This window comes from Aedes aegypti, chromosome 3, assembly GCF_002204515.2.
Source record: "Aedes aegypti strain LVP_AGWG chromosome 3, AaegL5.0 Primary Assembly, whole genome shotgun sequence".
Lineage (NCBI taxonomy): Eukaryota > Metazoa > Arthropoda > Insecta > Diptera > Culicidae > Aedes > Aedes aegypti.
The window spans coordinates 55,245,729-55,261,257 of NC_035109.1; the positions used below are offsets into that span (position 1 = coordinate 55,245,729).

A 15,529-nucleotide genomic window follows, 5' to 3' on the forward strand; every position below is an offset into this window, starting at 1 on the left:
CATTTTGTTTAGATAGGTAATCAGTAATCAGTTATCGATGAATTGTTGCAGATGCATTTAGAAGTTTCAAGTTTAGGGTTGGAATACTAATTTTCGACCAATTAATGCATTGATTTTGGCCTAGTATGAACGCTTGTAGATAAAAAGGTATTCTCATAATACGAATACCATTAATGTACCAGTATCCGCTCTTGCCCCAATTTCCGCTCACTAGTGTAAAAATTGATTGTTTGTACCAAAAACCAAAAGTTTTCGCACGGATATATACTAGCAATATTAACAACTTTCAAATGAAGTCGTCTGACATTATTTTCACTTGATAAAATAATTCTTTATATTGAAAAACAAGACCTCGTGAGCGGTTATTAGGTCACTAGGTATTTTTGTGTGTTCCAAGATTCATGCAAAAAATTAAACAAAATTTTGAAGAAATGTCGATTTTAGTATACAACCTTCTTTATTGAAGTAGTAGCTAAGGTTTGACCATAAAAAATATCAGGATAAATAACAAAATTCAAAATAATGCATTTTTTAATAAGTTCGTCTCGAAATCTGTTTACCGTGAGCGGAAATAGGAACACTTAGATGCAGTAATAAATGCAATTAAATATTTTTTTACTAAAGTTTTTCAAATTATTTTTATTTTGCTGCTGATTATCTATACTTGGAGCTACATTGTGGCATAAAAATAGTATTGATCGACACAATAGTTATTTTATAACAAAAATATGAATTCATAACTTCCCTTAAATAAGCGGAATCTGGTGCACTGATGGTATAAGTCAAATAAAACTTCACTACGGGTCATTAGGGTACCAAACTCCAAATGTCAATGTAGACAATTGTGGGGACTTTTGAAAGAATATGACCCAAGTAATCACTAGCCCGCTAAATCACCTTTTAGGAGTTATAGGAAGCACGTCAAATATATAGTAGCACTATATAGGGTAACCAATATATGTTGGACCTCTATATATTTTGGACCCCCTGGGCCATTTTCTTGCAAATCTCCCAGTTTAAATCAGAAGACCAACTAAATTCGCATGTCATTTAAAAAGATAGGACTATTCCGCACTTGCATCGACCGTTTGTACATAGAAAATGTGTTTATTTTATCTGGAATTAATTCAATTCAATAGGTTCACTCATGCAACCGTTACAACACGTTACACACAGAAAGTGAAGCCGTCAGAATGTTTTCAAATGTAAACAAAAACGTTTTTCAAATTTCTGGACTAAAAGCATAGAATTTCTTCGGTTTTCCATTGTGAATCGATTGATTAGACTATGGGCAAGCGTATTATACAACCAGTGTCGTAAACTTTTTCTCCAATCGATAAAAAAAATGCCGGGGGTCTAAAATATATACTTTGAGGAGAGTCCAAAATGTATTGGTGTGTCCAAAATAATGAAAAACAGTGCTTCACAATTCAATTATTTTCGACGTTTTTTGAATTTTACATGACCGTGTGGGCATTTTTATCTCGTAGAGGAAGTTTTTCTTCGTATGTTGGCGTGTTCTTTGTCTTGGTTGCGCTGTGCAATTAAATAATTGGGACAAAAAACTAAAATCACTTCCTTAAGGGGTCCAAAATACGACCGTTACCCTAAGCAAGCAGGGTGAATGGAAGTGCTATTCAATTCCTGGGGACTCAGTTGTATGCATGAGCAATATAGTACATTGCGCGAGTTTGAGCTGGTCACAAAATTTATCAAATTTATTTACGCTATCGTTAAGAAATTCAACAAACTAATCAAAGTTTTCCTAGGAAAATTAACGGGAGAAGCCTATGAAAGATCTGTCCTGTCACCAGGAAATACAGGAATTCATTAAGAATTTAAGGTAATTTGTCAAGATCTCACCAAAAATTGGATCTCGCTAAAGATTTAGCTAAAAATTCATCAAGGATCATTTGTAAAAATATCAGGATCTTGCCTCAGCCAGTTAACGCTAAGGATTACATAACTGCAAACAGAATCACCTTTAGTCTAGTAGTAACGTCTGCGTTTCTAAGTTGCAAAGTCATCGTTTCTTGGAATCATAATACTACGCACTTAAATTAGAATGCCGAATCACGGCTAACTTTAACCGAGATCCGCACAGCCGAGTATCCAGCAAAAAAGCCGAGTATCAGAAAATTGTGCTTCGTCGCTAATAATCCGGAAAATTTGTTAGCTGAATCTCGGTTAAAATTGGAAAACCGAGATTCGCACAGCCGAGCTCATGAAAAACATCGGAACACACACGGTCTACGAATGTTTGGAGCAACTTTTGCGTGAAGAGCGTGAAGACGTCAAATTGCACAAGTAGTGTATTGACCCAATGCACAGTGAGAAAATCGGGCTCCAAAATGCGACTAAATGCAATATCTCTGCTGGGTAATGGTTTCAGGAAATAATTTTGACCATTCTAGATCGGAAAAAGGCTGCTGCATCGTTTGGTGGCGGTCCCATTGACCGGAGACTTCGCCCTGGCCACCTAGAGCCCTGGAACCATCCTGAGTTCCTTACGGCAAGTAGAATTATTGGAACTGATATAAACTGTCATGATTTCGTTTTGCTGCGGAACAGCACACGACAATATTTTTGCATGGTGGATTTAGTGATATGAATTATTGACCATTATAGCCATTTCATGGTTGCGGAACTAACCCGGAACATCCGTAAAATTGTAAGTATTAAAAAAATTTGTTCTGATAGTTCCTTTGTCTCTTCTTGATTAGAAAGAAGTATTCTTACAATTCGGATTTAGTAATCTGAATGTTTGACCATTGCGGTTATTTTATGGTTCCGGAACTAACCCGGAACATCCAATTTTACGGATGTTCCGGGTTAGTTCCGGAACCATGAAATGGCCATAATGGTCAATAATTCATATCACTAAATCCGCCATGCAGGAATATTGTCGTGTGCTGTTTCGCAGCAAAACGAAATCATGACAGTTTATATCAGTTCCAATAATTCTACTTGCCGTAAGGAACTCAGGATAGTTTCAGGGCTCTAGGTGGCCAGGGCGAAGTCTACGGTCAATGGGACTGCCACCAATCGATTCAGCAGCCTTTTTCCGATCTAGAATGGTCAAAATCATTTCCTGAAACCATTACCCAGCTGAGATATTGCATTTAGTCGCGTTTTGGAGCCCGATTTTCTCACTGTGCAATGCTTTTGGAAGACATACCCTCCGAAATGCGTGGGAAGCAGCTTTGCTTCGAGGACATTTATGTGAATGGGGTGATAAGGACGCTTGCTCTCTTACGGTACCCCGTTAACGACAATTTTCCTTTCCGAGTCCCTACAATGGCAAGTACCTCTGGAATTCCAACTAAGCATCTTGAGCCTAATTGTGGTACTGGCTAAGCTGGTGATGCAACAACTCTGGTGCAATAAGCTTGATTGGGATGACGCTATTCCTAGCGAAGAATTCGAAATCTAGAGCAAAGTAAGAGCAGAATTGTACGAAATCAACAACATGAAAATTCATAGATGTGCTGCAGTAGACGCCCCGGTAGCATTTGAGTTGCTTGGCTTTGCAAAAGCGTCTCAACGAGTTCACGGTTGCTGTATTTACCTGCGGAGCTTTAACACTGAAAGAATAGTTGGTGTGAAGCTGATTTGCGGCAAATCGAGCGTAGCACCTTTGAAAGAGTTGAATCGAACAGAAAAAGGGGAAGCCTCACAATCGTAGTTGACAATTCCGAGGCTAGAATTGTGTGCAGCACTATTGTTGACAGAGCAGATTCAGACTGGGCGTGAAGCCTTGGAACTAAACATTCAACTGATAGTTCTTAGGTCTGATTCAGAAATTGTTTCGGGTTGGTTGAAAAGGTTGAACTCTAACTTGCCGGTGTTCGTGCGAAATAGAGAGTTGAAGATTCTAGCACTGACTCAAGATGTAGAATGGCTGCACATCGGCACGAAAGACAATCCAGTGGATTTCGTATGTAAGAGGCGTTCAACCGTTGGAATTAATGAATAGTGTAACTATAGTGGAACGGCCCGGCGTTTTCGGAAATCGAGGAAGATGAAGTCGCTATGGATTGTCCCGAAGAAGTTAACAACTGCAAATACGGTGTAAGCGCTTGTGGAGAATTCGTGGCTGTACTCCAGACAGTAGTGGCACAATATAGTCAGCTGTACGACGTGATTTTGAGCTGTAGTGACTATCGCAAAACACATAGAGTATTTGGTTACGTAGCTTGATTTATTCACAACTGCAGTTAAGGCGTCAAGCAAAGAAGTGGTAAATTAATGAGCTGTGACTATCGTGCGTTGTTAGCGATGGTGACAGTTGTTCAGCATGTCGTCTATGACGAGGAGATTAAAGATGTTGAACGCAACCGACCGGTGAGAGGTAAGCTCAGAAATTTGAATCCTATTTACTGAGAGTTGGAGGTCGAATCCGACATGCCATATGACCAGTAACACCCCATGATCTTACCGGAGAAGAATATTTTCACTGATTTGGTGATTGAGACGATCTATCGAGAGCAATTACACGTAGGAGTGAAAGGATTACTTGCGAAGGTATGACAGCAATGCTGGCCTGTGAATGCAAGACGAAGGTAATTCGCGCTCCGCGTTAATAACAGTCCTATAAACGAAAAAGGCGAATTAGCAGGCTTGTGATTATTTGGGTTGGACAACGACATCTCGAAATTTTGTCAGTCTCGTGGCATAACCTGGAAATTTATTTCTCCGCGAGCGCCGCATCAAGGAGAACTCTTGGAAGCCGGAGTGGACCGTGAAGAATCATTTGAATGAATGAATTTCATTTGACGTATGAGGAGAGGTGTACTTTATTCCACTAAAATGAAGCGATACTGTATTCGCGCCCTATCATCCGGCAAAGTGATAACCCTTCGGATCACCAAGCTTTGAGTGCAGGACATTTTTTGGTAGGGGATTGCTGAACCTTAATATGCTGATCTGAAACAGTTGACATTGTCCCGACATCAGTTGATCCAATGGAGGAAGCAAGTGTTTTGGCGTCGATGGTCCGCTGAATACGTCACAGGATTACAGAGGCGTGGAAAATGGTTCAAAAATTTAACTCTGCTACGCAAAGGATTGTTAGTGCTTTCGAAGGAAGATGGTTTACCATCGCAAACATGGAAGCTGAGCGAATAGCACTGCGGAACACGAATATATTGTCTCAAGCATCAAAATACCTCTGCCAAAACGATATGAGAAAATCATTGGAAGAGATACTCTCAAAAAAGCGCTAATTCTACAAAAAGTTCAACGCATATGTGTCAAAATAAAGATGAAGTATCTCGCCGTATAAGCGCGAGAATATTGAACTGTGGAAACACTACTACGATAAACATTGCATGGTGTGAAGTCAGAACACTAAGGTAACAGGAAGAAGCAATTGGGTTTATTCTACGACTGGCGTGAGGTGACAATTGTCGGTCTCGTATAGCGAGGTGACAATTCTCGACTCGAGTGAAGTGACTCGCCGTGTAAATCAAATGGAGAGTCACTTCACTCGAGTCGAGAATTTTCACCTCGCTATACGAGACCGACAATTGTCACCTCATGCCAGTCGTAGAATAAACCCGAATGTGTCGACTCCCGAGTGTAGAATGCAGGCAAAACGGAAACCTCTCATTATGACTTCGATGGATAAAAATATGATGTTGCACTTCCAAATTTGCTGTTATTCTTCTTCTTAGCATGAAGTCCAAAGCTCAGTATTCAGAGCGCTTCCACAGTTATTTGAGAACATTCTTTGTCAAATCTGCCATTTTTGTAGTCGTGTATTATGTGATAGCCATAATATTTGAAGTGAAGAAGGTACCATGGTTCAGAAAGTCTATTGTCGAATTCGTTTTTGAACCTAGGTTGGAACTGGCGCAACCCGTTCTGAATCACAGTTTCAACCCCAACCCGATTCAGGTTCGACCGAACTACAATTTGCTTAACGTTGGTTTGTTTATGTGTTGATCACCGACCCAGTTCCTAAAAACGAATACGACATATGAAATGTTCATTGCGAAAAGACCTTGAACCATTTGGGAGGATGGCTTTACTTTATAGTCGAGGACGTTACCACTGGGCCAAGGATTTCAGAATGCGGTAGGGAAGTGTTCCTTTTAAAAAAGAGACGGCAATGATAGACAGTCGACGTAAATGTTGCAGGTAGAGACATAAGCAGATATAGTGTTGTTGATGGTGAGGTTATGCTCAATGGGAATGTATTGCTGAAGATTTTGTTTATCGAGGAATAGTAATTTGCTCCGTAAACTACGGTGATGTTTACGAGACTTTTTATTTGCGAAATTTTGACTATGAAGACTCACATTCAATGTGCGAAGTTTTGACTGAATAGAACAAAAATGAGTTAAAAATAGGCGACATAGGATAGCCATATCACATAGCCAGCACATCATGGTGTATCGAAATTCAAGAGAGGGTAATTTTAAAACATGTATGTTTACAGAGATGCAATTCATGAAATGGTAATAGCAATTTTCACCTAGCTGCCAAAGAATCACCCTACGGTTGGCAAAACGTATTTAAGAATTTTTATTTAAAGTAAATCTATGTATGTGTAAACCATGTGTGAGCATTAGAATAGTTCACATGAGAAAAAATTCGAAAGCACAGCTCTCATACCTTCAGCTAGAATTAGAATCCGATCAAATTTAAAAAACGGATTGGATTTTTTTTGTAATCAGACTAAATGATGTTGACATAGAATTTAGTAGTATTCTTTGAGCTACCTCTTACCTTTAAAGAACAAATGGAAAGATGACACGAAATCCAAAGCTTGCTAATAGTGTTGTAATATCGATGAAGCAAAAGACTCCAACAAATGCATTATAGATATGGAAGCTGTGTCTTTGTAATTGTGTCATAAAATGCAAACTACTCTAATGCGGACGCTTAGATTTTTCGAGTGCATTGATTGTCCCGAACCCATTACGTTTGTGCCAACAATTTCCCATTTTTGTGTGAAATAAATAATAAACCCTATGTAGTTATTGTCCGTTCCCGAAACAGAAAGGAAAACGCATTCTTCCCTCGAACCAAAAGTCTGATTCTATTACACACTTCACAGTAAAACATATTCTACATTGTAGTGACTGGCTGCATTTTGCTGTAACTTAAAACATATACTAATTCCAGAAAGAAAACAGGGAAATCGTTCATCCACACTCTTCAAGGAAAACACAAACTATGGATGCCACCTACCTATTGGAACACTTGATCTCTTAATTCCAATCAGCGCTAATAAATTAATGCTTAATCACTATAGGTCTCCTTCCTTTTTTTTCGAATCGTGCCTATTAACTGATTAGACGACTTGTGCTGTTTACTATGTACATTGTGAACTTTTGTTTCCTAGCACTAAGTGAATAACAAAATGTGGGTCCCTCCACAGCATAGAACGTAAATGCTAGTTGTACCAAAAACAAACACGCGAGACTGTAGTCAATGTGGACGAACGATCAATTCAAGAAATAACCCACTAGCATCATCTGTACAACTTCTTCCAAAGCTATCTCTTGATCCTTGAACCTTACTCCTTACTTTCCTACAATCGCTTTTTGGGTATTATCAGAGGCTACCAGAAATTGCATACCTACTTAAATGGCATTTGTGTTCTTCCTGTGTCGTCCACTAGTTGCATAGGGAATTAGTACTTCTACTTACGCAGGCGTGATTTTGGATGAAGAAACGGCTTGTTTAGGATTCACTCCAGGGCAGGTAGTTTAGCCATTCTACGCCACGTAACTGTTGGCCGTTTCCCGCTTGCAGACGGCGAGTCGTCGTTTCAGCTCGGCAAAGGTGGGCCGCTTCTCCGGGACCAGGTCCCACGCCTGGCGCATCATCTCGTAGATCTCCGGCGGGCAGCCTTCGGGGGCTTCCATCTTGTAGCCGCTGCCGACGTGCTTGACCACGTCCGCTAGGGGCTGCATTGTGGGAGGAACAGGATTAGTATACAGATTTCTAGTAAAAGGGCGTTGCGGTTAAGATACTTACGATTCTCGGGTATGGTACTCGACCGAACGAGTAGATCTCCCACAATAGGATTCCAAAGCTCCACATGTCGGTTTTGTTGGAGAATTTCTGATAGAAATATTGAATGAGATAAATAATTTGTCAGTCCAAGTTCAGTTTTAGTCAATGTTAAGGTGTTTAAAAATGGGTAACCAAAGATATCAAAAATTATATAAAAGAAGCGAGATCGTTTGGAGGAACCAATAGAAGATTAAACAGGAACCAGGAAATACTAAGGATTCTCATGAAATCCAACTAGACATTCCTAAGGACATCATCAAAAATTCTCTGGAGAATCCTCGTGACGTAATACTTATGCAATTAGTATTTATTCATGCAACACCGCTAGTGCATGAAAGATCTTGAAACTATGCTTGTTCCCGGTACCCTACGAAATAGAGAGCGATACAGGGCAGCGAGAGTCAAAGAAAAGTGAAACCATCGCAGAAAGAAAAGGATGGCCTCATACGCCCAATCTACAAGAAAGGGCACAGACTGGAGTGTGCCAATTACATTACTCTGTAATACCCTGCGTAGAAAATACTGTCGCATATCGTGTTACACAGAATGAGACCAGTTGGGACGCTATCGCCGCAGCCCTACACAGAATACGGGTACCCGAATATCTGTGTAAAGTTTTGCAAAGTTTCTTTCAGAACCGGTACTGGTTTACGACACAAACCACGGACGGATGTCAATTAAAGTAACGGCGGGAGTTCTACAGGGATCCATACTTGGCCCAACACTCGAGATCGTCGGGTTCGCAGATGACGTCGTTTTTGCAATAACTGGTGAGACTGCGGAGAAGGTGGAGATGCTGACGGCGGAATCGCTAGACACCATTGAATCGTAGATGACTGGAGTCCAGCTGCAGTTGGCTCATCACAAAACGAAGGTGATGCTGGTCAGCAACTGTAAGGTGATTCAACAGCTCGAGATCAACGTCGGAGGACACGCAATCTCATCGAAGCGCTCCCTGAACCACCTTGGAGTAATTGACAACGACAGGCTAAACTTCAACAACCACGTACACTATGCCTGCTAAAAGGCAGTGAAAGCAGCTAACACTGTAGCTTGGATCATACCGAACATTGGAGGACCAAGAAGCAGTACAAGGCGTCTTCTGACGATCGTATCATCGTCCATACTGAGGTACGGAGTCCCGGCTTGGGCTGCAGCGTAGGGAACCAAACGTAACCGAGAGAAGCTGGTAGGTACGTTCCGGCTCATGGCTATACGGGTGGCGAGTGCCTACCACACTATATCGTCGGAGGCAGTGTGTGTTATCGTCGGAATGATCCTCATCTGCATCACTCCGGCTGAGGTCATAGCATGCTACCACCAAAGGGACACAATGAATGTGAGGAATACCATCAGAATAGATATGGCGAGGTGGCAGCAGGAGTGGGATAACTGGGAGAAATGAAGCACAGACTAATTCCTAACGTGTCGGTGTAGACGACGAGGAAACATGGAGAAGTTAACTTCTTCCTGACCCAGTTCTTGTCAGGCCATGGATGCTTCCGGAAATATCTGCACATATTCGGACACGCAGAGTCTCCACATTGTCCGGCCTGTCCAAATATCGAGGAGACCCCGGAGCAAGTTATATTCGACTGTCCTCGATTCAGGGATATACGAAGCGAGATGATGCCAGAAACCGCAAGCGTCCTGAATCCGGACAACATCGTGCAGAACATGTGAGCGTCGAGTAGGAGTTCAACAGGGCTCTGGCGCGTGGCCAGCCCAAGGGAAGTATGCGTCGTCGCACAGAAAGCTGTCCAAAGCCCCGGCGAGATATTAAACCGCCAATTGGGCAAAACGAGTAATCGCAAAGACACCGTAAAAATGTCTTAGTGGGCAGCGTTTTTGACGACATAAAGCGCCAACAGCGAACTATCAAAACAGCTAGAGGCTGAGATTGACGAAGTGCATGAGCACAGCCCTCCCTCGATGAAATTGCCTGATGTGAAGCACAGGATCAGTAGGGAAGTTTAGGTTAAACATGCTTAACGTGAGCCCCACACCGTAGCAACAAACAACAGGCCAGGCTTTTGAAGCTTTTTTATACCCTGCTATAAAAAAAGACTGAGATCGCTCGAGGAGTCCGTCAGCGAATACAAAAATGGTTTTCATGAAGGCCGCTCGACAGCGGATCAGATGTTTACCTTGCGAATGATGCTAGATAAATTCCAGGAGTATAACTTGCAGACTCACCATCTGTTCATAGATTTCAAGGCGTCGTACGATTCAGTGAAAATAAATGAGCTGTGGCAGATAATGTCTGAACATGGGTTTTTCTGGTGAAACTAATTAGGCTGATACCTGCTACGCTGGATGGTTCGAAATCAAGTGTTCGGATTGCAGACGAGGTGCCAACCTCGTTTGTGATGTTAGACGGATTGAAGCAGGAAGACGCACTTTCGAATTTATTGTTCAACATTGCACTCGATGGTGTTATTAGGAGATCTGGCGTGGAGAAAAACGGCACTATTATCACACGGTCACACATGCGGTTGTTGAAGAATTTGTTTACCTTGGAACACTTGTGACATGTGACAACGACGTTTCCCGCGAAGTGAAAAGATGTGTTGCTTCTGTGAATAGGGTCTTTTACGGAGTACGTAACCAGTTTAGGTTCCGCTACTTGAAAACGGAATCAAAATTCGCCCTGTATAAAACATTGATTCTTCCGGTGGCTCTCTACGGGCATGAAGCGTGGAAGTTGAAAGAGGCAGACCGAAAAGCCTTCGGGATTTTCAAGTGTAAAGTGTTGCGGACAATATTCGGTGGGAAACTCAAAAACGATTTGTGACGTAGACGCATGAATCATGAGTTGTATAAAGTGTATAAAGATGCGAATATGATTAAGAGTGTGAAATACGGCAGACTTCGGTGGGCTGGTCACTTAGCGCGAATGTCGCAAGAAAGAATTGCAAAAATAATATTCAGCAGGGAACCAGGTAGAGGTAGGCGACTTCGTGGAAGACCACGAATACGCTGGATGTACGCAGAGGTAGAGGACCTGGCGACCCTAAACGTTACAGGGCAACTGGATAAGTATCGCCCAAGACCGATAAAGATGGAGCTCTACAATACGTCCGGCAATGGCGTCACACTACGCTGTAGCCATCAACGTACAAGGTAGGTATTTATTCAAGATTACTTCCAGATTTTTTTCTTCGGGAGTTGATTATGATATTATTTTGAAGTTTTCTCTTGGTAAACCTGAGATTTTTCTAAGGCTTTCTTTAGGAATCATTTTAGATATATTACTCTATATTACTCTAGGCTAGATTCTTTCAGACATTGCACAAAGGATGGCATAAAGAAATTTATCCAGAAATTCTTCCAGTAATTTCTACATAAACTTCTTCCAGTAATTTCTATATAAACTTCTTCAGAGAATTCTCATTTTTTTTAGAAATGATCGAAAGCATTCCTGAAAAATGCGGGTGCTTAACCGGTAATAGGTATATTTTATAAACTTCGTCACTATTTCAATGCAAGTGATCTCTGGAGTCACATTTTACCACATTTTACATTTTACCTTCTTCTGGAAGTGAATCATGGTGTAAATTCTTAAGGCTTAAAAGATCCTTACAAGCCTATTCCATAGTTTCTTCAGGAGTTCATTCAAAGTTTTTCAAAGAGAAGCTTCACAGATTATCAAGAAATTAGTTCAGGAATACTTTCAGTGAGTTTTGCGTGGATCGCTCCGGAAATTCCCCTAAAGATTCGCCAGTAGTTTTACCAGTAAAATGTACTGGTGTTCAGTCAGCCATATCTCAAGGGACGCTTCAATAAATTCACCCAGAAATTGTTCCAGGAAATCCTGCAGTAGTCGAACGTTGTCATCTTCAGTAATTTCTACACGGATTACACCGAAAATTCACGCAGGGATTCCTTTTAGAGACTCTCAGCAATTTTTCTACCGACTTCTTCAGTTGTCACTCTGAACAACTTCTAAACATTCCTACAGAAATTATTCCTGGAAAATCTTCAAAGGTACATTTTAGAGTTGAGTTTGTTTTGGAATCAAGATTAATTTTCGAATGGAGCTTATCCTTATAACCATCCTACTCTAGTAACACAACTATTCCCATCCTGTGACAACTATGAAGATAATTTGGGTTCCCTGTATCTTCTTAAGTAGATGCTTGTTTTGTTTATGCTAGGCTATTTCAGAAAGTCCTATATATATTTCCTATGGTTCCGGGTTATTTGGCCGAATGCCATTTGGCCGAATGCCGTTTGGCCGAACGCCATTTGGCCGAAAGCGTCATTTGGCCGAACGCCATTTGGCCGAATGCCGTTTGGCCGAAATTGAAAACAAAAGTGAACTACAGTTAGCATGGATTTATCATGAATTTCAAAGAACTTATTCAGCTTATTCATAAAAATAGAAAACATCATCATTGATATACATAAACTTTTTAGTGTTAGTTGAAGAAACAATCAGAGCTGAAAGAAGAACATCCTAAATGTAAGAAGTTGTTCAATGCTATGCTAGTGGTAATAGCCACCAGCAGATGTTTTGGCATCGCGTTTGTAGTTAACTTTTGACAGTAACTGAAACAGTTTAAAACGTATTCGTCCTTCTGCTGGATCGGCTTGCTTCGATCCCTCGAATCATACTAAGTAATATATGTCATAGTTCTGACATCAACAAGTCTTGGCTTCTTCTTTTCACAACGGAGAAACAGTGTACTTCTTTGACGTAAGTGCTCACCGAGTCGTTTATTGCTATATATAAGAAACGGCGCAGTGTTCAGTTCCCAAGTTGTAATTTTAATCTTGGAGGAGAATGACATCTCATCTACACTCTTAAAAATAATGAAAATCACTCCGGACGTAATTCACATTATGACTGAATGGCACATTATGTAAGTTATGAAAAGACGTAAAAATGGGTTCTGAAAGATGTATTGAAAGAAAAATGTAATGATTGATTGCATTCGGCCAAATGGCAGAAACGTGATTTTAGTGCTTAAAATAATCACTAAAATAAAAAAATCGGTAGTTTCTATTTCGGGGTGAAATTTATCACTTGTCAATGTGATTATTGTTAGTTTTGAAATAAACTCTACATACTCAATTTGAGCCTCCTGAATACGAATATGCCTGCCAAATTCTTAACAAGACAATATTCATAAATTAATTTAATCGTAAATTAAATTTCAACAATACCACGGAAAACGCCTAAATGTAGGCAATTTCCAAAGGAATTTTCTAACATGCAGCCGAAATTCAATTATTTCAACAAAATTAGCAAATTGGTACGAATTTTGATGGTAAAATTGGGTTTATGTTAAGCATCCTCACAAACTTTCAGGCTGACACCATGTTCAAATCCTCGTCTAGAACTAGAAGTTTATGGTTGTCTATCAATATCACACAAAACATGATTCTGAAATTTTACATTATTTTCATAGAAATAAGCATTATTTGACGCAAAACCCTTCACTACACACATTTTGACAATATCTAAGACAAACAACGTTCATTTACTCTAGATTGCATTTATTTTTGTGCAATATTAGTAAGATTTTAAATCGCATGACGCGGTGATCAATTTCACCCTACTGATCAATTTCACCCGAATTTACGGTAAGTTTTTTACAGTTTTGAATCATAAAATTGTACAATAATTATACCTGTAATACCTCCGATAATTCCCAAACAAAATTTCTCCAAGAGATCCGCTTGAAGTTTTTTTTTTGGGATTATTCTGGCGAAACCTCTAGGATACTAAACAAGGTTCCGTTAATATATTTTTTTTTGCGATTTTTTTTGGAAAAAAAAATATCTAAGACTCCCTTAAAAGTTCAGAATATCCTTCGCAAATCCTTTTAGAAGTTTTCCGACAAGAGTTTATCGTACATTGCACAGAGGTTTCGTCAGTAATTATTTTATAATTATCTTTAGAAGAACCTCTTGGAACTCCAGTAATGTCTGTACATTTACTTGAGAACTGCTGGATAAATTCATTGCAAATAACTGAAAGAATCCTGGAAAGAGTGACTGAAGTAATTCCTAAAGAAATATCCTTAAAATATTTTGAAAAATTCTGGTTGAATTCTCAAGAAATTCTAAACCAAAATTTTAGAGGAAATCCTGAAAATGCCTAGAGTAATTTTCAGAGTAAAATCTGGTGAGAAATTTCTGACAGTATCTTTGGAACATTTTGGAGGAAATTCTTGGAAAGCCCGTGAGAGAAGTTATAAATAAATCTTTCGTTCAACACCGGAAGAAAATTTTGAGCAAATATTCGAATAATATCCTGGAAAAATACATAGCGTAATGCCACGAGGAATCTTCAAAGAAATTACCGTCAAACGGGGTGACTTGCAACACTTTTCAACTTCAATCAACATAAACCATACTCTAAACGTAATCTAAAAATCTAAATTCCTTGTAGAACTTTGAATGGCCGGCTCGCCTACAGAATGAGATGATAGAAAATTAAATCGAATTATTTTGTCATATCAAAAGTCATCAAAAAGGTGAAATTTTTTAAATGTCCTTGTGCGGGGTGACTTGCAACACTCACTGCTAATTTAGTTTTTTCCTACAAAATGTTGATATTTTTTATTAGTCACACTTGTTAAGTATTGTTATTCATGTATTTAAAGCATTCGAACCAGTACAAGAACATTTAGAATACATTTTTGTAAGAAAATAATTGAGCTATTTTTGTATGGGAAAAAGAGGCGTTAAATCATCAAGGTCCAATATCTTAACCGAACAATATTTTTAATAAGTGTTTGTAGTTGATTGATGAATTATTACTCTTTTTATTATAAAGTAGACCTAACACAAAAGATTTTAACTTATATAAAACTCTAAATTGCTTAGAAATAAAGTGTTGCAAGTCACCCCGCGTAGGTACATGTGTATAAAAATTATTTATATTAAAAAGTTGTTGCTACAATTTCGTAAAATAAAGTTCGTCATATTATCACTTATTAGTTATAGAAACAACATGTAGAGTATTACTTTTGTACATTAAATCTATCTCATGTTTTCAGGTCACGATTTCGAACCTCCATCAAGTATCAGTTTTCTAGACATTTAAAAGAATTATGTTTATTGTATAAACATATTTATAATAACAGTTTTAATCGTGGCCCCTACTTGAATTGTGAGTCACACGTATTGAAGCACCGATTTAAAACGAATTTTCTATTGAAAATTGTGTTTTATAGTGAAATTTAGTTGTAAATTACAATGTGTTGCAAGTCACCCCGCCGTTGCAAGTCACCCCGTTTGACGGTATTAGAAATACCCTCTGAAAGATGTCTGGTTGAAGTCTCTGAGGAATTCTCATTAAAAATGAGAAGTATTTCCTGGTCTTTGTTGGGCAGACAGATTTTTCCAGGCATGAGAAATTCCAAAAGTAATCTGACATAAAATTGCTGGCAACACCTGATAGACTTTAGCAAAAGAGAACTCCTCTGAACCCATGCAAATCTTTTGAAGGATTCTCTAAATAAATTGACGGGAAAGTTATTGGACAAAT

The 15,529-nt window shown here is 39.3% G+C and overlaps 1 protein-coding gene across 1 annotated transcript in view; it reads right to left on the reverse strand.

Annotated features, from left to right (window-relative positions):
• Nucleotides 1-6,725: 6,725 nt before the first annotated feature.
• The window catches only part of LOC5579898 (trithorax group protein osa), a 147,682-nt gene continuing 138,878 nt past the window's right edge, over nucleotides 6,726-15,529 (reverse strand). The window contains exons 8-9 of the mRNA XM_021852698.1: nucleotides 7,990-8,076; nucleotides 6,726-7,919 (exon numbers count right to left, since the gene is read on the reverse strand). Of these exons, the coding sequence (XP_021708390.1) occupies nucleotides 7,728-7,919; nucleotides 7,990-8,076 (279 nt within the window). The 3' untranslated portion in view covers nucleotides 6,726-7,727. The remainder of the gene's footprint in view (nucleotides 7,920-7,989; nucleotides 8,077-15,529) is intronic.